Source organism: Phacochoerus africanus, chromosome 16 (genome assembly GCF_016906955.1).
Source record: "Phacochoerus africanus isolate WHEZ1 chromosome 16, ROS_Pafr_v1, whole genome shotgun sequence".
In the NCBI taxonomy this organism is placed as follows: Eukaryota; Metazoa; Chordata; class Mammalia; order Artiodactyla; family Suidae; genus Phacochoerus; species Phacochoerus africanus.
Window position 1 is genome coordinate 16,764,859 of NC_062559.1, and position 27,044 is coordinate 16,791,902.

The following is a 27,044-nucleotide window of genomic DNA, read 5'->3' on the forward strand; positions in this document are numbered from 1 at the left end:
TCAATGTCAACAGGCATTGTGGGGAACTACAGAGGAATGCAAGAGAGGAGAGGAGGGGAGAGGGTTTCAGAAGCGTTTTTAGATAGCCTGTGCCCCAAATCATCTTTCCCAGAACCTCTGCGTCGGTCATCCTGGTGTGTCAGTGGACACAACTTCCTCCCACAGTTGGACCAGTTCTGACCAGTGTTGCGGGGCCAGCTGCCACAGGACTGGAAACACCGGCCTGTTGCAGCTCTGCCACCTACTGGCTGTAAGAGGAGGTGCAGAATTCAACGCAGCGATCACCCTGGTTAAAGAGCAGCTGCAGAAAACACATACAGCACACGCACATACACACTCGTACACCACCCACCAGGGCCCCTCTGGCTCCCGGTGGCCCATGATCTGTTGGTTCACCTGTCGGCATAAGTACAGACGCATTTGATCTCTCCGTTCAGACATGGGTGAGCTTGGAGGGGGAGAGAAGGGAAAAGGACAGAAAGTACAGGCTGATAAGCAGAGGCTCTGAAAAGACTTCCTTCTCTTCTTTCCTGTTTTCCAGGACACAGGAGGGGAAGATGCAGGCGTCGGGGAGGGGAAGGCTCCAAGCCCAAGGCAAGGGCAGGGCAGGTGGGGTGGGAGGGATTGAGCCCAAAGGCTGTGAGCACTGAGCCAGGATCCAGAGCTAGTGTGCACAGGCAGCTAACTCGGCCTTCCCTGGGGCTCTGACTGTGGCCAGCGCTGAGGTCTTTTCTCCCTCAGTTTCCTCTTTTACGGCATGAATGATATACTCTGCCTTCTCAGCCCAGCCCCATCGGACCCTCTCCAGGGCTCAGAAGGGCAGGATGGCTAGGTTGGCTCTCGAACCCCTGGAACCACTCAGAGGAGGGCTGACCCCTGCCTACCTGCCCTTCTGTCCAACCACCGATGGGCCCACCTGTGTTTGGGAATGACCTTCTGACCTTGCCTTGTTTGGGGGCCATGACCTTATGTCAAAACCACTCGGGTTGCGTTTCATTGACCGGGTTCCCTCAGGGAAAAGAGAGCTCCCAATCCCAGCCCTGGCAGGAAGTCAAGGTTTCTGTGCTCCTCCCCAGTCAGAACGCTCTCTGCTGCACACTCTGCCCTGCCCGCCTTCGCTCTGCCAGCTCTTGTCCTCCACCCCTGCTCTTGGCTTCCTTCCTACCCCTTTCTGAAGCTGCCTGGCTGGCTGCCACCTGGGCCAGCTGAGGAGGGAACAGGCTGGGAGGCCCCTGGAGCTGGTGTCCGGGCTGTGGTTGCTGACTTCTGCTTGTGGTGCCCACTTTGCTCTGTTGCGCGTGACTTTGGACTTGGTCGTTGTGAAGCCACTGTGGCCTGGCAGGGCCAGCAGAGAGACATCACTTACCACAGGTCGTGTGCATCCGGGCAAACTTTGGACCTTGTTTCACTGAATCACAGACCAGTAAGTCCAACCCAATCCAGCCTAACAGAACCAACACAAAGCAACCAACTCAATCCAACACAACCCAGTACAATCCAATCCAACACAACCTAATCCAACACAACACAAAACAGTATATAACACAACACAACCAACCCAACCCAAACCCAACAGAACCCAACGCAACACCAACACAACCCAATGCAATACAACACAACACAGTACAACCCAACCCAATAGAACACAACACAATACATAAAACCGATACCACTGAACACAACGCAATCCAGTCCAACACACTGCAACCCAATAAAACATGACACAAAACAATACAACATGACACAAAACAACACAACATGACACAAAACAACACAATAAAATAACTAAGCCTGAACAACAGGTGGCTTTATAGGTCTCTGTTTACTCATCTTGCTCTGCATTGATGGAACTGGGGAGGTGGGGGCCTAAGCAGTGGACCCTCCTGGTCACCCCTCCATCCTTTCAAAGGATTGTTGAAAGGAAGTGGACACCAGGACAGCTTGGCGAGGGCAAGGGGCTCAGGACGGAAGAGACCCAGTGGAATTGCGCTGGCGCTGTGAGCTAGAGTGCCATGGACCACCTGGGCACTCACTCCCCATCTGTCAGAGGGCGGGGCCTGAGTCCACCCTACCAGCCCGGCTCACTGCGCTCATGTAGGATGCATGGAAATAACGGTCACAAAATCCCTTGTCAAAGTTTGAACCAAAGCTGTTGTTAGTTGAGTAACTGCTTTATGGACAAGTGGCATCTGTTTTGTCAAGTTGTCGCCTGGAGGCCCGGGAGGATCAGGGTCTCTGCCCTTGGGGAAGTGCTGTGACTAAGTCCTCCACTTTCCGCGCCTCTACATCGGCTGATTCAGCTTATACTGAGAATACTGAAGTTTTCCAAAACCCCAGTAAAAGAGCTTGGCGTAAAGAAATGCGTCGTTCCCTTAACCCGAACCCGAGAAGTGGCCAGAGGCGAGCTGAGGATGTGGGTGATTCAACACAGGCCGCTCCCAGCTCCTCGGAGGCTGCCCGTTGTGATGGAGGAGGATTTTGTATTTAGCTGTTTAGACAATACGTAGGTTCTCACCTTTGTTAAAGGAATGAGAAAGCTCCTCTTCAAGAGAGATTCTCCAAGTTAGGAACGTGGAGGAAGGTTTATTATCTTCATTTTACGAAAGTCAGCTTGTATCGGTTGCCATCTCTGCAACACACAGCACTTCCCCTTTGCCTACAGGTGAAAGCCTAGTGCTTTGAAGGGCCCTCGAGGTTTCTCTTGTACCTGCATCCACTGTGTCCTCTGCAGTCACGCGGCCTGGCTAGAGCTGGCCCCTCCCCATCGCACACACTGACCCTTGCATCCACCCCTCATGCCAGCCTGACCCAAGACATGGGCTTCCTTGCAGCACCTGCTATTGCAACCATATTCCTCCTTTAAAAGTCAGCTCCAACTGTCACTCTTCTGTGAAGAGCCCTCCCCTGCATGGCCAGCCCCTCCTTTCCATGGCCACACAGAGCCTGTTCCCGGCATGCACTTCCCCCAGGAGGGGCTTGGTGTCCAGGAGAGGTGGGGTCGTGTTGGCTGGTAGAAGATTCTGACGCTACCCCTTGTTAGCTCCCTCTGACTTTAGCTGTGTCCTCTCTGAGTCAGTTTATTTACACACGCAATGGGACTGAAGCAACTGCTGTCCTCACCTCCCCGGAACTGTAGCTCATTTATTAAATCAACAAATGTTTCTTGTGCACGTACTCTGTGCGGCGTGAATGAAATCAGAAACGAAATGTGAAATGGCTTTCTAAATTGTGTTTGGCTTCTTAGTTGTTTGACAAGGCGCCCTTGAGGAGGGGAGCCTGCCAGATTCCCTTTGGCTCCTTTGCAAGATTCCCTTTGAGTCTTCTGCAGCGGGATATCACACAGCAGACTTGAACCAGGGACTCCCAGAGGGCGCACCTAGCAGGCCAGTGTGAGAGAGCTCACGTCCTCTGTCTCCTAGGCCTCCGTCACAGAACCATCTCCCCTGTTCCCACCTGCTCCCGAATCCTCTGAGCTGCCACCTTAGGTCCCAAAGGAAAAGCTCAGGGAGGGGAAGCGATGGAGGAAGAGCCTGGGTTTCCACAGGATAAAGGAAACGCTCGGGGGTGGAGTGGGGGAGAAGATTATTTTTAATTATCTGACACCTTTGTTTATGCAGTGTCTGTGATAATAATAATAATTATAAACGTCTCCCCAAAGCGCTTGCAAGTCCATTGGAGGCTGAGGACGTAATTGCCTGCTTAGAAATCTAGGAGGAAATTAAGTGATGGAGACCATTTCATTGCTGGCTTCCGTCGGTTTCTCTTTCGCTGGAGCAACCCTGCAAGCTGACCGGCGCAGAGTCTTGCTGGCTGATGGGAAACAAAGCCCTGTCTCCATCCCACTTTTCCCTGGTCTAGCTTGAGAGGGATGGGAAATAAAGCTTGCTGCCCAGTGACCACGACCAGAAGTCCAGTCACTGGACTCCAGTGTGGAGACTCAGGATGTTGGGACCTTCCGATCGAGGCCCCTGGGGCCTTGTGAGGTGGGGGTGGTCCCTGGGCCCTCTCTTGGACCCAGAGAGTGACACCTGGATGGTCTCCTTCTCCTTTCCCGAGAATTCCCAGCCCGCAGGTCCCCGACCCCTCCCCTCCTCTCCCATGGCCTCTCTTTCCCCTCCCTGCTAATTGGGACACAAGCAGAAAGTCCCCAAGGAGCAGAAGGGGCCAGCGACCCCTGCTGGAGGGCACTGGCATGAGGCTGACCAAAGGGGACCAAGGGCGACCAAAGGATAGGGTCTCCGTGGAGAGAGGGCTCAGCCCTCAGGGTACTTCACATGGTTTCAAGTCTTACATCAGAGCAAAAGGTGAACCATGAGCGTTTTTAATTTTGTAATGATAGATAAATTCAGCTTTTGAAAATGACATAGACTTTGGAGAGGAATTCCTGAACCAGCCCCAAACACAACTGTGAAAACTGTGGTACAAAATGGGATTTCTCTTTAGTTCCCCCAAAATGCCCCCCCTCCCGCCACAACCCACCATTTCTCCGTGATGAGCCATCTGGGTTTATGCTGTCCCCTTGTTAACCTTTCACTGGGCACCCTTCTCTCCTGTCACAGAAAAATTGGAGAGAACAAAATATATCTAGGTGGCCTATGTAATTGCATAACCTGTACCTCAGAGAGCATCTGAACTCACCATCCTGCTGGGGGTACCCTAGGGATGGGAGACCTGGCCTCCCCTCCAGGCCAGGACCTTCCCCTTTACCTCCCCTGCCCCTCCCCAAAGTACCTTCCCCTCCTTCATCACAATATTTATATCATAAAAGATGCTTCATGCAAAGAAAAATTCCTCCAGGGCTGGAATGCAAGGCTGGTGGCGCAGGAGTTCCTGTTGTGGCTTAACAGAAACAAACCCAAGTAGGATCCAAGAGGATGCCGGTTTGATCCCTGGCCTCACTCAGTGGATTAAGGACCCAGCATTGCTGTGAGCTGCGGGGCAGGTCACAGACATGGCTGGGATCTGGCGTTGCTGTGGCTGTGGGATAGGCCAGCAGCTGCAGTTCCAGTTCGACCTCTAATTTGGGAACTTCTGTATGTAGCACCTATGGCAAAAAAACAAAACAAGGATGTGGTGACTGTGTAGAGAAGATGCTGGGGCAGGCGTGTCTTTCAGTGTGTTCCTCAGTGTGACTGCCATTTATTTGTAAGTATCTGTAGGTGAAGGCATGGGGCCTCTGGAAGTGACCGGCCTGGGAAGTGGGAGAATGTTCCCATTGCTCACCTGAGGGAGCCCATTGTGGTTGTTTGGGGGCAATAAGAAGGGAAGTGGGACGTGTGCCTTTGTTTTCCTTTCCACCACTGACTTGCCAATCTATATGCTGTAATCCATGGAGTGTGCCAGACTTGAGCCTCAGGGAGAAGGTGAGAGACACGCAGCCTGGCAAATCGGCCCAACTTCTGGCTCTGGGAATGATCTCAGACTTACTCTTCACTTCCCACTCATGCCAGGTTTTCCTACTAACTTGCCCCTTGGTCCTGCCGTCGTCCCCTTGGTCATCAGGCATGACGACCCAGAGCTGTCACTGATCCACAAGCTCTGTCATCTCCTCCTGTCATCTCTCTCCTTGATTCCCACGGCCTGGCGGCTGGACCAGCATGAACGTCACTCTGTTTCTCGTCTCTCCACATGCACACCATCCAATATGAGGGATGTTGGTCCAAGAACATGCCCCTTCCTGTAACAAGAAGGTTTATGCCGTGGAGTGAATTCCCTGTGTTCCCAGACTCCCATCATTCAATATATTTTATCCCCTAACAAATCTTCAAAATCCATTAAATAATACATCCAGTGCATTTCATAGATAAGACTTTGTGTAACCGTCATGAGCTAATCTTGACTCCAGGCTTGAAGAAAAGCGACGGCCTGTTCCTGGGGTGGAGAGTGGAAGGCCAAGGACCGGTCCCACTCCACCCAGGAGGTCGGCCATAAAGGGAGCTCAGGTCCAGCTCCTGCCTCAAGACCATCTAAAAAGTAATAGCAATACTAATAAAGCATGCGGGTCACTCATCTTACTCCACGTCTCAGTGTCGAGACCAAACCTGCCCTCTGTCCCTCGCCAGGGATGAGACTGTGAAACGTGGGTGCTGAGAGGTGTGTCCTGAGGGAATGAGCACCCTGGGGCCTGCTGGGATGATAACGGGAAACTCGACTTCAGTCCCGAGTGTGTTCCAGCCGGTGTCCTAAATGTGCTTCATCTCCTAACTCATGTGTTCTTCACATCAGCCGGATGCGGTAGGTGCCGTTATTCAGGCCTTACCAAGGAGGACACTAGAGGTTGGAGACCTTGACTCCTCTCCCCCGGGTTCTGTAGCTCACGGTGGGGCTGGGCCGGGTCTGGAGCCCATGCACTGAATCACCCCGTCACTACACTGTATAATTTCTCAGGCAAGCCTGGAAAATAATGTCATGACAGACTCAATACTGGCCGGATGGAGACAGGAACCTATTACTGTTGATATGTGAGTGTAACATGAGCACATCATAGCCATATATTGATCCTTACCATTCCAACCGCTGACTCTTCCACCCTCTCCTTGGTCTCAGTTTTCCCGTCCGAGCATGGGGACAGACGACCCCCCTCGGGAGCAGGAGTGTGGCCGTGGGTTTTGCTCGGTGCCTCAGAGCCGCGAGATCAATAGTTTAATTGCTGTGAAACACACGGGCCGTGGTGATGTCGTATAAATAATTGTAATAACGGCAGCCGGTGACAGAGAGGATGGTTTTCCAATATCTTATTTTAAAATGCATTTCTCTGCAATTAACTCCATGGGCTTTTGGTGGAATGTGGATCCCACACAGGCACTGACTATTATTATTTTTTTGTTCTTCGAGACCCTTCAGCTCTGCCTTTTCCAGGCTCTCCCTCACGGGGATCAAAGGTCACCCGTCGGATTTGAGGAGAGTGTCTTCGGCCCCTCCACCGAGGGCGGGGGCGGCTGGAGCAGGGGCTCGGTGGTTTCCCCGGGATGAAGGGTGGTCAAAAGACCCTTTGTGAGGGGACAGCCGCACACCCGCCTGGCCCCGGGCCCCTCAGCTCCCCACATCTGTGCATTCCAGCCCTGTCCGCTGATGTCACCCTCACACAGGGACGCCCTTCTCTGCTCCAGGATTCTGAGCCTGGGGACGGCCGTTGCCCACAGCGTCTTTGAGAGCCGACATTCTGACTCAGCACGTTCACAGGCCCCACCCAGGCCTCGTGAATTCCTGGGTTCTCATCTGAAATAGTTCCAAGTGTTTCATTTGCAGAGTAGCTGCTGTTAAAAAAAAAAAAAAATGTAAAATGCAGACCGTGCCTGGCAGGGGCGATGTGTGGGGAGCAAGGGGACGAGCATTCAGCCATACTCGGTGTCCGCGAGGCAGTAGAGTGCGCTCAAGTCCGCTCTTGACAGAGGGTCTAGAGATGCTGTACGAGGTGGAGATGAGACTGTGGCTGTGGCACACGGCCACACCTGCGTTTATGTCGGTGGTTGCCCAGGATAGATCTGGAGCCAGAAATGTGAACTCCAGTCCGGGGCTCCACTCCCTGGCTTTGTGACCTTAGCTAAGATGAACGAGGCATAGCCCTGTGCTCAGGAGGCACGCAGGCAGGTGAAAAGAAAAGATGGGTCCATGGTGAGATGCTCCAAGGGCTGTGGTCCAGACAAGCCCAGAGGAGCACAAGCAGGGGGCACAAGGAATCTGTCCTGGGCGACCGTGGGGAGAAGTCAGGGAGAGTGAGGCTGAACTGAGTCTCAAGTAAACACACTTACTTCTGACCCTCATTTTCACCACACACACACCCAAAAATAATAAGAATAATCCTCGGCGGCCTGGGAGCCGGGACCGCTTTGAAATCCTGGTATGGATCCCAAGTCTGCAAAATTTGAATCTCTGCCTGTTTCAGGGCTTTTCAAGTCCACTGACATTTGAGAGGAAGCCTCAGCCGGGAACCAGGTGGTGCCACTGACCAACAGGCCTCCCAGGGGGAGGCAGCATGTGGTTCGTGGGGTGAGCGTGCAATGGGGGTGCTAGTCCCTGCCCGAGGAGCTCTGTTCTCCAACTTCGAGAAACCTGGCACCTTGGCCCTGTGCACTAAAGAAACACAGGCTGTTCTTAGACTCACAAAAACACACACAGCTGGTCCGTGGATGGTGCCCTGCGAAAGGGCTGATGCCCCAGAAGCCTGGTGAGGCTGCAGGGAAGGAACCCAGAGCGGAGCTCATTAGAGAGCAGATGTCGCGGTGATATGTGCTCGTCTGATGGTCTCTGGTTATTTATTTGCCAAGGAAATTGCCGAATGGTGCCTAGGGGTTGAGCCACACAGTCTCAGGGGCTTCTGGCAGACAGCTCAGAACGGGGTCTGGCAAGGGGCAACCATCTAGGCCTGGCTGCCGTGCCGCCCTCGCTGTCAGACGGAGGACTGCTGGTGCTTTGGAGACAGGGCGTCAAAGAGATGGATACTCAAGAGAGTCTCTGAGGACGCTTGGGACCCTTTTGATCTTTTTCCCTGTTTTTGGAACTCATGTATTCATTTGTTCATTTACTAAACATCTATTAAGCACCTCTGGTGTTCTCGGAGCTGTAGGGGGCCCGGGGGCGGTGCCCTGCTGCATCGTCGCCATCATGGTATTAGCTCATCTCCATCTTGCATTTTTTTTATTGCTTTTTTTTGTCTCTCTTTTTTTTTTTTTTTTTTTTAGGGCGGCACCCACAGCATATGGAGGTGCCCAGGCTAGGGGTCAAATCGGAGCTGTTGCTGCCGGCCACAGCCACAGCCACCGCAACACCAGATCCTTAGCCCACTGAGCGAGGCCAGGGATCGAACCTGCATCTTCGTGGATGCTAGTCAAGTTCGTTAACCACTGAGCCACCATGGGAACTCCAGCGTATCTCCATCTTCACACTCAGTCCCTGAGCCCAAGTGAGTACTCACTACCCACAACTAGCAGTCACACACCTTCCTGACTTCCAACATACCAGGCACCTTAGTCAGAGCATCTCCTAATCCACCTATGAAGTCCTGGCAACCTTGAGCTCAGAATTCGAAGCCCCATAATTCAGCTGAGGATGTTAAAGCAGATCTTGAAAATTCTGTCTGAAGTTGCAAATGCTAAGAATGGGCAGAATTAGGATGCCAGCTTAGCTGGCTACACAGCCCTGAGCTTAAGCCTGACGCTGCAGACCTGCCCTCGAGGTGCTGACACTCTCATGGGTGAAATGAACACACTCAAAGCATGAGAGCAAGGAAAGATAGACTTCCACATGGGCTGAAGCAGGAGACAGGCTTAGGAGGCTGTGCACCTGTGGCCAAGGGTGATGTGGTGCGAAGAGGCCATCGCAGTGGGGCAGGTACTACGGAGGAAGCCTTTGGAGGAGCATCCTAGACTAGATTCAGAGGGATCGATGTGTGTGGGTTGGTTGAAAGGAGGCAGAGAGGAAACTGAGGGAAATGCTATGAACAGGGCTCTGGGAGAGGATGGGCTCGATTCCTCAGGGGAACAAGAAAGCACCAGATCTGGAAAGCAACGAGGGGGTGCTGCACCCACAAGTGCCATGGGCGGTCAATGATGTTGGTTGCTGGGTGACGAGGAGGAAGATGAGGAGGTGGTCCTAAAGTTGGGGAGGGTGATGGGTGGGGGCTTTGGCGCTGGTCTAGGGTGAAAATGACAGTATGACTGTATGCAAAGGACAGTCTGAAGATGGAGACAGTTGGGGTCAGGAGAGAAAGTTGCTAGAGGACCACAGGTCTTGAGCCCCAGGTGTGAGGAGGGCTGGGACCAGAGCTGGAAGAGTGAGGCGTGTAGGGCCCAGTGAAATCCGATATATGAAGGCGTGGGGGGAGGTGCAGCTACTTCTGAGCCTGGGAGAAAACCTAGACAAAGCCCCCTTTCCTCACTCTTCGACACTTAATTACTGAGTCTTTATCCTGGGCCATGCTCTGTGCTAGAAACTCCCATCCTCTGAGTTAGGACCTGACCAGTCAGGCCTCCTGAAACTCCCGAAACTCCTCTAACAGCTCATGAGAGGCCATCCATCCAGCCTTCGCTCCCCTTTGGTTTCTTTGGGCGCTCCAGCTGGACAGGGGTTTTCTCCTGGTTCGGATCCAGCTGCCTCAAGCAGCTGCTGGATCCCATCCAGAGGAGGCTTGACTTCCAGCAGGAGAGAAATGCTGACAGCATCAGCCCCTGGCCATCACAATACACCTCCCTCCATTAACCTGTTGGTGATGGCAATAGTTTTGGGGGGCCCAGAAGAGAAGGCATAGCCTCCCCCGCATTTGGAAGGAGGGCACACTGCCCCCAGGGAATACAGTGGGGAGCAGGGCAAAGAGTGACCTGTCGAAGTCGTGGAAGAGGCAGTAGGGGAGTGTAGACAAGGAACCGGGGTCCTGATTCTGGGTCCGTGACTCTGTCCCCATACCACGTAGGGCCACTGCTTCATCTTTAGGAAACGGGCCCTGCCTCTCTTCAGCATCCTGCCGGCCCTGCCTCCGCTTTCTGCCCTTGATAGGTCCTCAGAGATGCTCTTCTCTCTGTGAGCAGGCTGTGGTACCCCACTTCCCCTCCTGTGGCTTGCCCAAACCATATACAAGAAGCTGCTTTTATCTTCCTCCATAAAGTTGCTGGCTTTGTGGATCATGCCTGAGTTGAACCGGGCTTGGGGTTTCCTGGACAGTTCCTCCAGCTTCAGGCATCTGTGTGACAGTCTCTGGACCACAATGGCGGGATGCCCATCCTAGCCGGCATCCTGGGCACAGACTCCCCTAGGCCTGGTTCCCTGCCCTCTGTCCAGCGATGCACATTTTCTAGACTTCTCAGTTGGCCCAGGGCTAAGCCCTCTCTTTCCAGCCCTTGGGTGACCTTGTCAGGATCTGGGAGACCAATCTCTGGGTCGTATCTCGAACCCCTCCCTCTGTGGCACATAAGGTCGATGCTCCCCTTGGGGATGAGGGGAGATCACAGGGATCGATTCACTGCTTCATGGCAATCAGTGTGATTACTGAAACTTACTGAACAGGTATTGAAACTTAACTATGACCCCTCACCCTGCTAAGTATTTTTCAGGCTTGGGACATGATCAGACTCCCACAATAAGAATAACAACCAAGAATAATAACTGTGGCTGAGTGGTTGATGAACCCTACTAGTATCCATGGGGATGCAGGTTCGATCCCTGGCCTCAGTCAGCGGGTTAAGCATCTGGCGTTGCCATGAGCTGTGGTGTAGGTCACAGATGCAGCTCGGATCCCATGTTGCTGTGGCTGTAGTGTAGGCCGTCAGCTACAGCTCCAATTCAACCCCTAGCTTGGGAACCTCCATAGGCTGAGAGTGCGGCCAAAAAAAAAAAAAAAAAGAATAACAAACAAGTATTGTCATTAGCGTTAATGTTTTTCTTCTGGGGAAAGCAAAGTGCAACATTTTGGTAGGTTGTCCAAGGCCACCCAGTTCCTAAGGGCAGAGCTAGGATTCATGCTGTCTGCCCGGCGGCTCGCCCCTGGCCGCCTGCCTGCACACTGCCTCCCAGGAGCCAGTGCGCTCTGGTCTGAGACAGGGAACGAGCAGGTGTATCGGCACGGGGCAGGAAGTGGCAGACGAAGATCAACAGTCTCTTCTCTTTTTCCAGGAGCAGCAGCCGTCTGCCCAGGCGCCTTAGTGGCCAGAGGCACATGGGTAAAAGCCGTCCCAGATGTGGGGGTGTAGGCTACTCTAGGGTCACAGTCTAGCTGAGACTCCAAGGTTCCGAACCACTAACTCGTTCAGGCCCTTCCCGCCAATGAGACTCTTGGGAAAGATGCAGCAAGATAGGCCGATTTTAAATATTTTGCATTTGAAATATGCTGGATTGAACCTTTTTCTGGTATTTCCTCCATATCAACCATAGTGTCTTTCCTTTTGATTCAGCATTTTTTTTCCTCCTGGAGTTGTATCTTGTTCTCTGAGTCACCACCCAGTCAGGTTCCCACCTTCTCTGATTTGGACCATGCAGGGCAAGAAGGCTTCGTGGCAACCTGACCTCATCACTCGGTGCTGTGTGTGTGAAGAGAGACCTGAGGGGCCAGAGTTCCACACCCCGGGGAGGGTGCATGCACACACAGGGCCTGTCTAATTAATTGCCGTTTACACCCTCTCAGGTCCCTCGGCATGCTCTTTGTCCAGGCTGGAATCAGGAAAATAAAGCGCCCTCGCTGTGCTCTTCTGGGAAGGCTTAGGCAGGGCGAAGGCAGAAGCTGAGGCTCTGCTGGCGTTTTCCAAGGCCTGGGATTCAAGGCACGGAGGCGGGTGCAGCGCGTGGCCGACTCTACTCTGCTGGCGGAACGGGCACCGAGGGCTCCTTGGGTCTGGGTTCCAGCTCCTCGCCTGCTGCCAAACTTCCCAGGGAAGACATCCCCAACCGTTTGGTCCCCTTGACACAAAATCAGGGAGAAATGTGCGCCATGAGGATGAATGAAGATGTTGGAGAGTAGTGGAGTGTTTCCATTCATTCATTTAGTCAACAGGTATTTATTGAGCACCTGCTAGGGGGCGTGTTTCCCGGGGTTGGGAGATGTAGGTGAGCACAAGAGATAAGGCCTTCTGCTCTGCGGAGCTTGCCTTCCAGCCCTGGAGGTCAATGATAAGCATCAGAAAGGAATAAGCTGTATGGTTTGTGAGAAGGTGACAAGGGCTATGGACAAAGAGAAGACGTGGGGAAAGCATGAGAAGAGCGGGTGGGGCATGATTTTAAGAATGAAAGCACTGGGGACCATTCATGTGACATTGTGAGTAAGTTGTGCTTCAGATGTCCTTGGTTTGGGATTATAGGAATATTGACAAATAAGTGAGCGCCTGGGGCCGAGGGAGCGGCCCTTGGCAGGGGAGAGACCTGCGGCCCCTGGGAGTCTGGCAGAAACCCAGAGGTCCTCCCGTCCACCACCCTGAGACCTGGGTCGCTCTTCCTCGGGGACGCAGAGGCCGTAAGGTTCCCATGTCCTAAGGAGAGCTGGCCCCCCACCAGCAAATGGCCGAGATACCCAGGCCTCACACCTGTGTCTGTTTTCCTGCTGCCACCATACCTTTCCAGTTCCTCCTCCTCCATCACTCGGCGGTAGAATTTTAAACGGAAGGTTCTAGAGGTTGTGTTTGAGTGGCGATGTGGTCTCATCTTCAGAGAGGGAGAGCGTGTGTGTTCGTGTTTGTGAGTGTGTCTGCAGGTCGGAAGGGCTCAACTACTGCAGCTTAGGTCCAGAGTTAGGGTTTTTTCCTTTTTTCTTTTTGTTTCTTTTTCGGTTTTTTTGTTTGTTTGTTTGTTTTACTTTTTAGGGCCGAGGCATACGGAAGTTCCCAGGCTATGGGACATATGGAAGTTTCCAGGCCATGGGTCTAAGAAGAGCTACAGCTGAGGCCTACGCCACAGCCACAGCAATGTGGGATCCAAGCCACATCTGCGACCAACACCACAGCTCATGGCAACACTGGATCCCCATCCCGCTGAGCGAGGCCAGGGATCAAACCCACAGATACTGGTCAGATTCATTTCCGCTGTGCCGCAATGGGAACTCCCAGAGTTACTTTCTTAAGTCATTCATTCATTCATTCATTCATTCAACTGAGGCGCTAGACCTACTATGCACCTGATGCAGACAGACATGCTGCTGTGTGCTCATTCCCCCCTTCCCACCTGAGTGGCAAGATGCTGAGTGACGGTGACCAGGGTTGCACTATTTCGAGCCTTTGGGAGCCAGCTGAATAAACCGCATAATTAAGATCCGAAAAGTTCATTATTTTTCCCTCCTGAGAGCCTCTGCGACCCTGGTCCTCATTTCCCACCGGGCATCCTCAGTGCTATTCTGTTGCTGCCTCTGAGGGAGTCAGGTCAAGGCCAGGACACCTACAAGCACCGATGACGTGAGCTGTAGGCTCCTGAGGGGAGAAGCAGAGCCTGGGGCCCCTTGCCTCTGGGTTGGAGGGGCAAGCGTCCAGGTGGAGAATTGAGGGTGTCCTGGGACACTGGTCTCCAGGTTTCGTCAGCTCCCCTCGCCTCTCCAGGGCCAGCTCCGTGTCCCTGCCTGCCCGGTGAGACCCACTCTCATCTTCTCGTACTGACCCGGAGGTCTGGCCGGTGTAGACCTTGACCAGGAAGGTTGGGGAGGATGTGAAAGGAGAGAAGGGGAATTGGGGGGGTGGGGTGGGGGGAGCCTGCATCTTTAAGGATGAATAGCACTGTTTGCTCATTAGGGAGATTATTTCAAGCAAGACGGCAGCCAGAACGCTCTAGTGCAAGCATCTGCCTGCTACTGGGAGACGATATTTATTGTTCAATCCTTCAATGGATGTAAATAAACAGCCCGGCCCAGATAATGTTCCAATAAACAAACAAGCAGCTGCCAGGAGCTCCCTGGATGGCTGACCTTTGTGGAGGCCACCCTGCTGATGTTTTAATAGCAGTCTGCCTGGCAGCGCCAGCACTCACGGTGCCAAGGATGGAAGAGGTGGCAGTGGTGCCTGGTGGATGGGCTGGAGGGGAGGGGGGCCTGTGCTACCTAGGATGACCCCGGGCTGGAGACTAGTGTCTAGGGAGACCTGCGTACCTGTGCCAGGTAAGCCGTGAAGGGGATGGCGCCCTGCAGGCCGGGCACTGTGACGGAGGGTCCCGCGGGGTCCAGGCAAGACTGCTGCTAGACTGTTATGTCCTGACATGACCTCACCAGTTGTTGCTTTTCTCATCCTGTTGAGGTGTCACTAACCAATAAAAACTGTATGTATTGGAGATGGATGACTTGTTGGGATATACAGCTACATTGTGAAATAGCCACTGTGGTCAAGCTAATTAATGTGTCCATGGCTTCACATCGTTACCGTGTTCTTTCTCTCTCCCGTGTGTGTGTGATAACACTACCCTCTTCACAAATTTCAAGTGTACATTACTGCTCACATTGCTGTGCGTTAGGTCTCCAGGATGCGCTCATCCTGCGCATCTGAAACTTTGTGCCCATCGAGCTCCTCACCCTCCCCCGTTCCTGAAACCACCATTCTAAGCTCTGTTTCTGTAAGTTTGACTATTTTAGATTCCACACTTAAATGAGATCACATAGTATTTGTCTGTTTCCACCTTCGTTCACTTAGCATGATGTCCTCCGGCTTCATCCATGCTGTGTGTTGTATGTATATATCTATCTGTAAAGGCAGTGTGTATGTGTGTGTGTGTATAATACTATGTCATATATACGTCTCATTTTCTTTATCCATGCTGCCGTCAACAGACATTCAGGGTGCTTCCAAGCCTTGGCTCTTGCAAATAACTCAGCAGTTGTTCAATATTGAAATTTGAATATTGAAATACTTCGCTGTGATTTGCAGTTAGCTGTGCCCCAGGCCCCTGAGCCCCCACACCATCAGGTCCTCCTTCGCCCCCAATGGGCTTACCTGGTGTAGGTGGGAACCTCTAAGACCACCTGACCCCCACAGCGGCTCTTCTGGTTGGTTGGTCCTCCCCATCTAGCAGTTGTTTTGACGGTCACCCAGGATGCAGGCGGTCCCTGCCACCCAAGAGAGTGCCTGAGGGCTGGGTGTGCCAAGAGTCGGCATGAGTACGTCCAATGCGCCTGCTGAGAGCTGGCCCAGCTCAGCTTGGGCTCCCACAGCTGCACGTTTGACTTGCTTGGGCCCACGGGGACCACACAACTGGTTGGAGCTTCCAGCCTGTGAGCTCCAAAAAAGTGAAGAGGACACGGCACACTTGTTTTGCTATAAATCTAAGGTTCTGGTCAACACAGGGTGCTGTGCAGGGGAGGCAGTGGGCAGGATCTCAGCTGAGACTGAATAGAACTGAGGGGCCCAGTGGGTGCATAACGAAGCCATCCGCTTCTCTCTTCAACAGGTGCAAATTGGAGGAAAGAACATCAGAAATCGTCCATGTACATTTCATTAAGTCCAGAACATTTACTGAGCCCCCGTTCCCCTAGGAGGACGGTCACCAAGCCGACTTATTGTTATTAGCGGCGTCACTTGGTGAGGGCAGGGTCAGAACGCAAGGATGACAATAATCTGGACGTTAGAGATGAACTGCCAGGTGTGGTAGCCGCTGGCCACACAGGGCTCTTAGGCACCTGCAGTGTGGCTGCTCCAAGCTGAGTTCTGCCGTAAGTGTAGAATACACATCAGGTTTTAAAGACACAGTGTGCCAAAAGAAATAGACACTATCTCATGAACAATTTTCACACTATATACACGCTAACATGCTGATATTTGGGGGACATGGACTTAGTAAAAATAGATGACTGAAGTTAACTTTAGCTGTTTCTTCTTTAATATAATCACTACCCCCAAATTTTAAATGGCCCACGTGGTCCACATTTGTGGCCAGCATTCTATTTTCATTGAATGAATGAATGAATGAATGAATTCGGTGCTGTCCAGAAGAACATTACAAGGGGCCTAGGGCGAGGCTTCGGGTCTCAGAGAACATAGTGGGCCTCCCTCCTTGGCGTGGTGCTGCAGGAAAACGAGCACCTTTTCCCCCTTCTGACCCCCTTATTCATATTTTAGCTCTTACCGTCTTCTGCCAGCATAGCTTTATAAAATCTCTTGGGGCCACTCATTTTGCTACTTCAGATCAGTCTTCCTACTGACTTGATATTTTGCCTCTGAAGGAGGTGTTTGAATACATCTGATATTACCTACTATGTGTTTTGTTAATCAAATTCTCATGGCTGGTGATGCCCTGCATTAGCCTTTTCTGGGGGTGAGGGGGCTATACCCGTGGCATATGGAAGTTCCAGCTAGGGGTCAAATTGGAGCTACAGCTGCCAGCCTACACCATTGTCACCACAGGCACAGCCACAGCAACGTGGGATCCAAGCCAAGTCTGCATCGTACACCACCGCTTATGGCAACACTGGATCCCCAACTCATTGAGCAAGGCCAGGGCTCGAACCTGCATCCTCATGGATACTGGTCGGTTTCGTTTCCGCTGTGCCACAATGGGAGGTCCCATGCAGTAGCCCTTTTGTTCAGCGGCATATACATGCTTCCTAAGCCTTGCTTGGCCTGGGCTGATAATCCCTGGTTACACTCCGGTCAGTTGGCCAGACCTCCTGGGAAGAAGGAAAAGAGGCCTTTGTACATGCCTCTGCTGTGGCACTTGTCACTTGGCCTTATTTATGTGAACTCTGAGTGCGTTAGCAGACTGGCGTCCTGGAGGGCAGGGCTGGGGCTCACCATTCTTCTCCAGAAGCCACCTCTGAGCCTAGCAGTCCGTGTGCATCCCAGGAAAGCAGGGGGGGTGAGAAGTGTCAAGGGGTTAGGATGGGGTTTCCTCCTCAGTGTCAGCCTCAGGGAGGAACCTTTCTGAACACCCAAATTTACCTAGGGGCTTCTTTATATTTTCTACCTTAAAAAAAAAAAAATCGGTGTCTACTTTCATTCTTTCTCGCTGCTTCAATGATCCACAAGTATCATCTATGCTGTACAAAATCGTCAATCTTGTTTGTTCTGTCACCTCCCCAGCTTCAGGGTGGCCCCTGTGATGGTGACTGAACCACAGCCACTGGCCGACGTGTCTCCTTTCATCTCACCTGTGTCCTTGTGGCCTGGGGCACTCTTTCTTGGCTGTCCTCGAGTGGCAGGCGTCTGGTGGTTCTATCAGGGGTGGACTGAATGTGATTTTCTGTGTCCAGGTGAATTTGGCTGGGAGAGTGGCTTCTGTTTGCCTGTTTTTCCCTGGAATTTCATTTGAATGCTGCCTGGCATTTTGTTGGCCTTTCCGGCTGCCGCAGAATATTGGGGGCAGTAAATGGTGACACCAAGCTCTTTTTTTGATCCTGCCTCTTACCTTGATCTTACCTTGAGTCTGCTATCTGATCGGTAGAATGCGGGTTGTTTTCTCTAGAGAGAGTTGATCATATATTTAGGAAGTGCTTACTTTTCCCATCTTGAGTGAGGTGTAACTGACAAAAAGTATCTATATTTAAGGTATACAGCTTGATATTTTGATTTATGCATGTGGTGAAATAATCACTACAATCAGATAATCCACATACCCGTCACCTCACATAGTTACTATTTTCATTTTTTGCATGTATATGTGGTCAGAACACTTGAAATCTGCCCTCTTAGCAAATTTCAAGTATACAGTATTGTATCGTTATTATTTTTATAGTCACATTGTTGTACATGAGGTCTTTAGGACTTATTCATCTAATAACCTTATATCCCTTGACCAAAATCTGCCCCCTCTTCCCCTCCCGCTGGCCCCTGGAAACCACCATTCTACTCTCTGCTTCTAGGAGTTTGACTGTTTTGGATTCCACATGTAAGCGAGATCATGCAGTACTTATCTTTCTGTGTTTGTCTTATTTCATTAGCATAATGTTCTCAGATTCATTCATGGTGTTGAAAATGGCAGGATTTCTTTCTTTTTTAAGGCTGAATTATATATATCTCACTTTTTTTTTTATCCATTCATCCATCGATATTTAGGTTGTTTCCATATCTTGGCTATTGCGAATAGTGCTGCAATGGAGATGGGAATGCAGAAATCTTTTTGAGCTGCTGATTTTATTTCCTTGGGTTCCACACCCAGGCATGGAATTGCTAGATCATACGGCAGTTCTACTTTTAATTGTTTGGATAAACCACCCTACTGTTTTCCTTCGTGGCAGTACCAATTTACATCCCACCAGTACCGTACAAGGGGTCCCTTTTCTCCATACGCTCACCAACGTTTGTCGGTAACTACCTACGGAGCACAAACCATGTTTTGGGTACTGTGCCAGGCCTTGGGGCTACAGCACTGGATGCAAGAGGCATGGACTCTGCCACCAATAGACTTGAAGTTGGGGGTCTATTTGCCCACCTATAGCCCCTCTCCTACTCTCTGCCCCACACAGGGTGCGCTGTCTTTCTGTAGTTCCTTGTCGTCGTTTGTCGTCTTGCTGTTCTGAAGAGCTTAGAATCAGCTGCAGATGTTCCTGCTCCCACCTCCAGACCATTTATAAAAAATGTTCAATAAGACTAGTCCTAACATGAGTGCCTGGGGAGTCCTCCTGTTCCCACTTCATGCAGAAGTGTGTCTTTTTCTGTCTCCAAGCTGGCTCTCTGTCTATGGCCAAACTGCCCAAAGTCCCATGGAGACTCATTATTTTTAATACCTTTTCATGTGGAACCTTGTCCAAAAGCTTCTTGGCAAATTTAAATAGCGGCAAGCTCTGAGCTCAGGATCAGACCTGGGTTCTAGTCCTGTCATTGGTTTATCGCGCAACTTTGGACGAGGCACAGAACAGCTCCTATCTCAGCGTTTTCATTGGTAAAGTGAGAATCATTACGCTGGCAGTCAACATCATAAAAATTTTACAGCCATCAGATGAGACAATGTTATTTAACAATAACATTCTCAGCAAGGTATAAAACAAAAATACCAGGGATCGTTATTTTGAAAATTTACAACAGCATCTTTTTCATTCATATGCATGATTCTTTCCCAGAAGGACTCGGTAGATAGAGACATGGTTCCTCCAGCGCTCCCGGGGTGGTGCTTGTGTAACATTAACTACTGTCACTCCTTGAAGAGATGCAGGTTTCTATAACCAGTAGGACCTGGCTCAGCAGGCACCGATGTAGTAAGTACACTGAAGAGCGGACGCTGGAAGTGGTCAGACCCCGGTAGGGGTCAAGACCGTGCCGATCGCTAGATGTGTGACCATGAACAAGGTATTAAACCTCTCTGTGCCTCGCCTGTAAATGGGATAATATTACGGAGTTATCAGATTTAAATTAGAAGGCAAATACATGTAGAATGTCTAGCATCACACCTGTCACATAGCAGCCGCTCAGTGTCACACAGCAGCCACTCAATCACTAATAGTTCTTGTGGCTGTTGTTTGTGTGATGGTCTGAGAGCCAGAAGCTGGTCCAGCCTACCTCAACATTATGGCTGTCCATCATATAGCATATCCCACCACGAGCTCCTTCTGTCTTGCGTGAGATTCTTTCAGCAGGTGGATGAATGGATGCTTTCCTTTCTGTTTTCTGGAACAAGTGGTGGATTGGGGTGGGATAGGGTGATCATTTACTGATTCAGTTACTGATTTCCTGCCCTGGCGGAGTGGGCAGGATAGGGGCCATCACCCCATCCTGCCTCCCCGGCCGGGGTAAACATACCCTGTTGGTGCTCCCCGGTCCACTCCTCTGTCCCTGCCCACTTTGCCAAGTTTCCTTTGAGGTCCACCTGCCTCCAGCACATCACTTCATCCTAAAGAGCAGGGACATTGGAGCCAAATGATCAAGGTGAATATCCAGGCAGTGAATGCAGTTTCTCCTGGGGACCAGACCATGGGGCACCGATTGGGGTCTGTCTGCTGGGATTCCCCAGGGGTGCCTGCTCCAGCCAGTGGCCTTAAGGGGCTGGAAACCAGCCAGGCTGCATGATATCACTCTCATGCTGCTGCTCCAGGGGTGATTCACAGCTGGGGATGAAGCCCGGCTGGGCTGGGGGCCAAGGCCATCACCGCGCGGTCAGACTTGGGTGGTAGTCCCAATTGGTTTTTGCATGAGCTGCCGTTTCATTCTGATTAAGGAGGGCCCTGGCCAGGGTGGACATCTGGTGGCTTGGGGGTGGGGACAGAAGGAGGAGGGCTATTGGAATCCAAGGCATTTTGATTTTCAAGGCTAAACATATCTCCTTTTAATTCCTTTTGTTGCTGTTGTTGTTTTCCGGAGCTTAATGGAAAATCCACAAAGAAGAGTTTGAACTTCATTGATTTATTTCTTCATTTTTAAAATAACCATTTGTCAAGCTCAAGGGTTTCAGCTTCAGAATCAGGAATGGCTGCTTGCACACACCGACTCAGCCCCCCACCCCACCCCCCACCTTTCGGTGGCACCCCCAAGGGGTAGCCATGAAATCCATCAAGGAACACGGTCCCCTCGTGTAATGAGTGGTTGGAAAGACATGGATTTCAGAGTCAGCTGGATTCTCATTCTGTCTCCAGATTTTATAGCGCAGGCCTCTTGTTTAATGTACTGCATCCCATTTTCCTCATCTGTTTCTCAGTCTATCAGTTAGGGCTTTTGATGTTGCAGAAACCCTTTTTATTGCTTTAACAACAAGGAAATATCCTGAGTACCTAGAAAGTCCCGACACGTAGCAGATTTCGGGGTTATTTTGATTCCGTGGCTCAGGGACATCACCAATGACCAACGTTTTTCCATCTCTGTGGCTCCAGCTCCACTCCCCCACCTCACCCCCTATGACACGAAGGCTGCCTACAATTCTTAGAGCTACCTGTTTCTCTGGGTCTGCTTTCTCTCCATCGCTCTCAATCTCAAGAAAGTGAGATTAAACTGATTGGCTTTCTGCCTGTGGAAGACCACCCCAGGAAGCAGAGGGTAGGTCCAATCCCACCCAAAAGGTGAGAGAGGGTGGAATGAGTGCTGGAGGAGCCGTGCCAGCCAGGACAAATGACTTGAAACCCATAGGATTGAGAGGGCTATGGTAATAAGCAATTATGTGCAAAATTATCTCCTAGTATCTGACATCTAGGAAGGGCTGCAAAACCATGCTGAAGAGGAGGGCCAGCAAACAGGCTGGCACAAACCTAAAATCAAACATAGAAGTCACAGACTCCCCTGGTGTCAGAGTGTGGTGAGTTCAACAGAAACAAGGGGCAGCAGACTTCCCGGATGAAGTCATGTCATTAGTGTGGCCTCCCTGGGAGTTCCCGCTGTGGAGCAGGGGAAACAAATCCCACTAGTGTGTATGAGGATTCGGGTTTGATCCCTGGCCTCACTCAGTGGGTTAAGGGTCTGGCATTGCCATGAGCTGTGGTGTGGGTCGCAGACACGGCTCAGATCCGGCGTTGCTGTGGCTGTGGTGGAGGCCGACAGCTAAAGCTCCAATTCGACCCCTAGCCTGGAAACCTCCATATGCCACAGGTGCGGCCTAAAAAAAAGAAGAAAAAAAAAAAAAAAGCAGTTTCCCTTCTATAACTGAGTTCCTCTGAATCACTCTGCTATTCTCCCTGATCTCATAAATATGAAAATTAAAAATGAGTATATAATAGGAATATTTGGTATATGTCTTTTTTCCCCTTAGTTTTGATATTAAAATCGCTAAAATGACACTGCAGTATCTTACAGACATTCATACCACTGACATCCAATCAGGGCTGGCAACCCCCTGGCTGTGCCTCCTTCTGTCTCCCTCTGGCGTTGCCCTCACTCTCCACCCTTGGTAATGTTTGCGCCTGACTTGGATGGACGGTGTTATTAGCATTGCGCAGTGCTCGTGGCAAATCTAGCTCAGACTCGCGATGAGCCAGCCCCCAGGGCCAGACGAGCATCACGTGGGCCTGGGAAGGCGCCGTCTCTTCTAGATACGTCCTCAGTCTTGGGGAGTGTGGACAATGTCTCCACATTGTCCGGGCAGTTCTATGAAGGAAGGACTGATAAATGGCCCAGGGACGACCTAGGCTGCTAAGTGTCCTTGCAAGACTGAGAATAACTCATGCCCCAGACACCTTTTCCTGAAATACCCACCTCCCCTTCCCCTGGGGACGTGAATAGAAATTCTAGGAGGTTTGAGGACCCTACGTCCATGCCAAAATCGGAGACATAAGCCAGTGGGTTAGTGGTCAGAACAAGCCCACGTGGTGTGAAATTTCTGGGGTTGGATCCTAGACAAGTCCCCCCAAGGTGCAGCAGCCTTACTGGGCTGCGGTTTCAGAGAATCAGCCTGCATCCTTACATCCAGATGCGTTTCTGCTGACCAACACATAAGATCACATGGCCTTGCTCTTACAAGACGATGCTCTGACCTGAGGCTTATCCACTTACCCCCTGCTCCTGATCCCGATGCCTCTCCACGACATCAGCCCCGTCCTCCTCTCCTAAGGTGTACAAGCAAGGCCTCAAAGCCGCCAGCCTGAGACACCCATGGGTCAGGGAGAAGAACGCCACATTCTCAGCACAGCCAGCTTTGGTCTCCCCACCGTCCCCCTTTGCCATCCCCACGGTGGGCATGTCCCACCCCTGCTCCTTTGGGCCTGGCGTCCGGGCTCTGTGGCAGCAGAGCTTGCTGCCTCTCCCTTGCCCACCGCGAGGGCTCTGGGCTGAAGCGGGACTGTGGGCGGAGCGCCGTCTGAACTCACCCTGGCTCTCCTCTTCCTCTCCTCTACAGATCCGAGTAGACGGGCCCAGGGGCAACGCCCTGCAGTATGAGACGGTGCAGGTGGTGGAGCCCGGCCCAGTCCTCCGGGACATGGCCTTCTCCAAGGACCACGAGCAGCTCTACATCATGTCGGAAAGGCAGGTAAGGCTCCCCAAGTTCTGCTGCACCTTCGTCTTGCAGCCGAAGACTAGCCAGTGGCTCCAGAAACCTACGGGAGGCCGGCCGCAGAGAAGGGATGTGATTTATTCGGCTCCGTGTGCATCCTTCCCAATTTGCTGCCTGGGGACGGAGGCTGAGCCCGCTGAAATGGGGAAGGAAACATTGCAAAGAGCAAAAGGTCTGCGAGCCGAGAACAAATCCACTAACTTCAGATGACAGTGTGTCTAGTGTGGGGCCAGTAGTTGCTCTTTTGAAGAAACGTGGTACAGATGCCCATGGCCCAGATTTTCTTACGCCCTGTGTAATCTACTAAGGTCACCTGCCCAGACCCTGGACGTCTATGGTGGGAAAGGATTTGTTGCCTAAAAAACTTAGTTGAAGGAAGAGTCAGATGGATGGAAATTCAGAAAACAGTGTCGGAGTTCCCACTGTGGCTCAGCAGTAATGAACCCGACTAGTATCCATGAGGACGCAGGTGTGATTCCTGGGCTCATTCAATGGGTTAAGGATCTGGTGTTGCCGTGAACTGTGGTGTAGGTCACAGACGTGGCTCGGATCCCATGTTGCTGTGGCTGTGGTATAGCCAATGGCTATAGCTCCAATTTAAACCCTAGCCTGGGAACCTCCATATGCTGTGGGTGCAGCCTTTAAAAAAAAAAAAAAAAGATAAGACAACAGGGTCCACATGCGTGAGGTGAGAAACTGTAGCGTGTGTCCTGAGAATTCACGTGTCCTCTAACATGGGACCCCCAGCAAATCCCACGAGGCGACGGCAGCCAGAACCCAGACGGTGGCTGTGGGGATTGCTGTTAGCCGATGTGAAGTAGGAGGTAGCAAGGTTGTGTTTGCTTCTGGAACTCAGCTGAGAACTAAGTTCTTTAGGGGCTCCTAAGTTCAGACCAGAACTTGTGTTTGCAACAGGCAAAGGAAAACATTTCACCTTGGAAATGTCATATATTTAAAATGTTTTTGTTTTTGTTTTTGTTTCGTGTTTTAGGGCCACACATGCAGCATAGGGAAGTTTCCAGGCTAGGGGTCGAATCAGAGCTGCAACTGCCAGCCTTCGCCACAGCCACAGCAGTGCCAGATCCGAGCCGCATCTTCAACCTACCCCACAGCTCACAGCAACGCCAGATCCTTAACCACCTGACTGAGGCCAGGGTTTGAACCTTCATCCTCATGGATGCTAACTGGGTTCGTAAACCCTCTGAGCCACAGCAGGAACTCTCTAATTTTTTTCAGTTTTGTTGAAGTATAATAGACTTACAAGGTTGAGATCATTGCTACTGTACCGCAGGGTGACTCGGTCATACGTGTACATGTGTCCGTTCTCCTTAAGATTCTTTTTTTAAAATGTTTTTTATTTTGTCCATGATAGTTGGTTTACAGTGTTGTCAATCTTCTACTGTACAGCAAAGTGACCCAGTCGCACATACACATATACATTCTTTTTCTCAGATTCTTGTCCCACATAGATGATCACAGAATATTGATCATCCATTCTCTCCATATATTTAAGGGTATTTTGTGGGGTGCCCTTATTCACAGCCTGCAAGACACACCCCGCCCCAGGCGTGGCTTAGCACTGCCATACCTCTGCCCCTGTCCGTCAGCTCTGTGAAGGACGGGTCATTCTGGAAGCTGTCCCTCCAGCCCATGAATATGTATACGTTCGCTCTGAGCAGCCAAGGCAGATTCCCTGGTCTTATTCATCTTCATTAGCGTGGCCTGAACTCCCCAGAGGACCTTGCTGACAGAGTCTGGATTGTTCCGCCTGTCCCCCTCTCTGCATAGTGGGGGAGATAAATACCACATTATGCCACCCACAGGGCTTGTGCATTATGTCTTGGCAGCCTGCAGCAGCCCCACCCTCCCCAGAGCTTGATGACATCTTCTCGTGGGGTGGGACCCCCCATTCGGCCACACTGGGCCTCATTGTGGTACCCCCGTCGAGGCTGCCATACTTGGGAACGGCCTGCTGTGGGGCCGAGAGGGGGGCATTTATGCCGGGAGTCAGGACTGGAATGAAGCAGCTCCTGTGCCTTCATTTCTTATTCCTTTGCAGGGGGGCCCCCCCTCTCCCCATTCCCTCCGCCCACCTCCAAGGCCCTAGAGGCTGAGGGGAAGCAGCTTTCCTTAGTGGAAAGCATCCTTTGGAGAAGACCCCTCCACAGGCATTGCAGGTTTCAAGATTTCTTAAGAGACCTGAAAGCCAGAATTTCTGAAGCTGGGACTTTCCAAAGAGGAAAGTATCAAAGCTCCGGGGAGCCCCTGTAATAGCTGAGCTGGGATTCCGAGCACCTTGACCTCAGTGTCCCACCTCCCCGAGAGCATCAGTGGTCAGGACCCGCTCCGGCGTGGCAGTGGGCATGCTGGGAGCCCTGGATTGCGGGCCCATGGGGATCGAGAGGGAGGCAGGAGGGGATAGAGTCAGGGCCTTCACCCGCTGTGGGGCTGCTCCTCACAGAGGAGGGGTGGCCGGCCCCCCAAGTCACAGTGCCAGGCCCCAACATCTGGGCGAGCAAGGGCATCCACGGGGATGCCGGTTCTTTGTGGGGAGTGGTGATATGGCATGTTGGGTAGGCGAACAGGCCTCAGTGTCGGGGTATCTGAGCACGAACCTCGGTTCTACCACTTACTAAGTGAGATCTTGGGATGCTCCTAACCTGTTTAAGATTCTTTGGTCTCAAATGGCCCATGGAGTTTATCGTAAAATCCAGCAGTGTTGTTCCGAGGCTCCAGTGACCTAATGCTTGTAATCGGCATGACCAAAGCCTGGCACAGACCAAGGGCTTGATAAATGGAGGCTCCTAGGCTTATGACGTTGCGACAGGAGTGTCTGGAACTGGCTGCGTGTGGAGTGGGGCAGGTGGTGGCATCAAGATTCTGGGTGACCTATCTGCGTGGCGTTCAGGAGTCCAGGTCAAGGCTGAAGCAGGCTCCTTAGGGATCCGGTCCCAGTGGAGAGCTAATCAAAACCCCACAGCCTGCCGTTCTGCCTGGGCAAGAGCTGGCTGGTAAATATATGTGGAGATACCAGACCCAGGACCAGCCCCTGCCATCCTCCACGCTCAGCAATGATGTTGGCTCTGCCTAAAAGGCACTGCACCTTCTCATCTGGCTAATGTTTTCTTCTCCCTTAAAGCTTAGCTCTGCTGTCACATTCCTCAGGGAGCTCTTCCTTCCACCTCTATGGTGGCTCTTCTCAGCCCAAGTTGTGATGACTTTCTTGTCTTGTCCTCCAGTTACACTGTCAGCAGCCCTGTGTCTTCTTTGCCCACCTCAACCTCACCTTAAATCCCTTCGTCATCATTTGATGCGTGAATGAATGCATCCCCCGTGTCTTCACGGAACCAGAATTGGAATCGGAAAGGCTGATACACACGATGTATTGCTTCTCTTAATTTCCCAAGTCCGAACTCACATAATTAAAAGACTACAAAAAGAAAGTGTTCCCCCAACGTCAGGCATCTGTTCGGCACCACCGTGACATTCGCCCTGTCCTGAAGTGTTTTTTTGCTTTGTGTTTTCATATATATAAACTCTCTGGTTACCTTTAAAGAGCACACTTTGCCTCTCTTATTCATACTACCATACATGTGATGTGCTGGTCATGTGTCATAGCCCTAGGTGTGATATTGTGATTTATAATAAGAATAAATGTTTGGCCTTCGTCCTCGGTTCTGGCACAGAACGACCACAATCCTAGGAAGGTCCTGAGTCATAAGAGCCATGGGAGCTATGGTACAATTATTGGCCAG

The 27,044-nt window shown here is 51.5% G+C and overlaps 1 protein-coding gene across 1 annotated transcript in view; it reads left to right on the plus strand.

The window, feature by feature from the left end:
* The window catches only part of PLXNA4 (plexin A4), a 458,094-nt gene that overhangs the window by 272,738 nt on the left and 158,312 nt on the right, over positions 1–27,044 (plus strand). Inside the window, exon 4 of the mRNA XM_047763901.1 lies at positions 23,134–23,265. Within this exon, the coding sequence (XP_047619857.1) occupies positions 23,134–23,265 (132 nt within the window). The remainder of the gene's footprint in view (positions 1–23,133; positions 23,266–27,044) is intronic.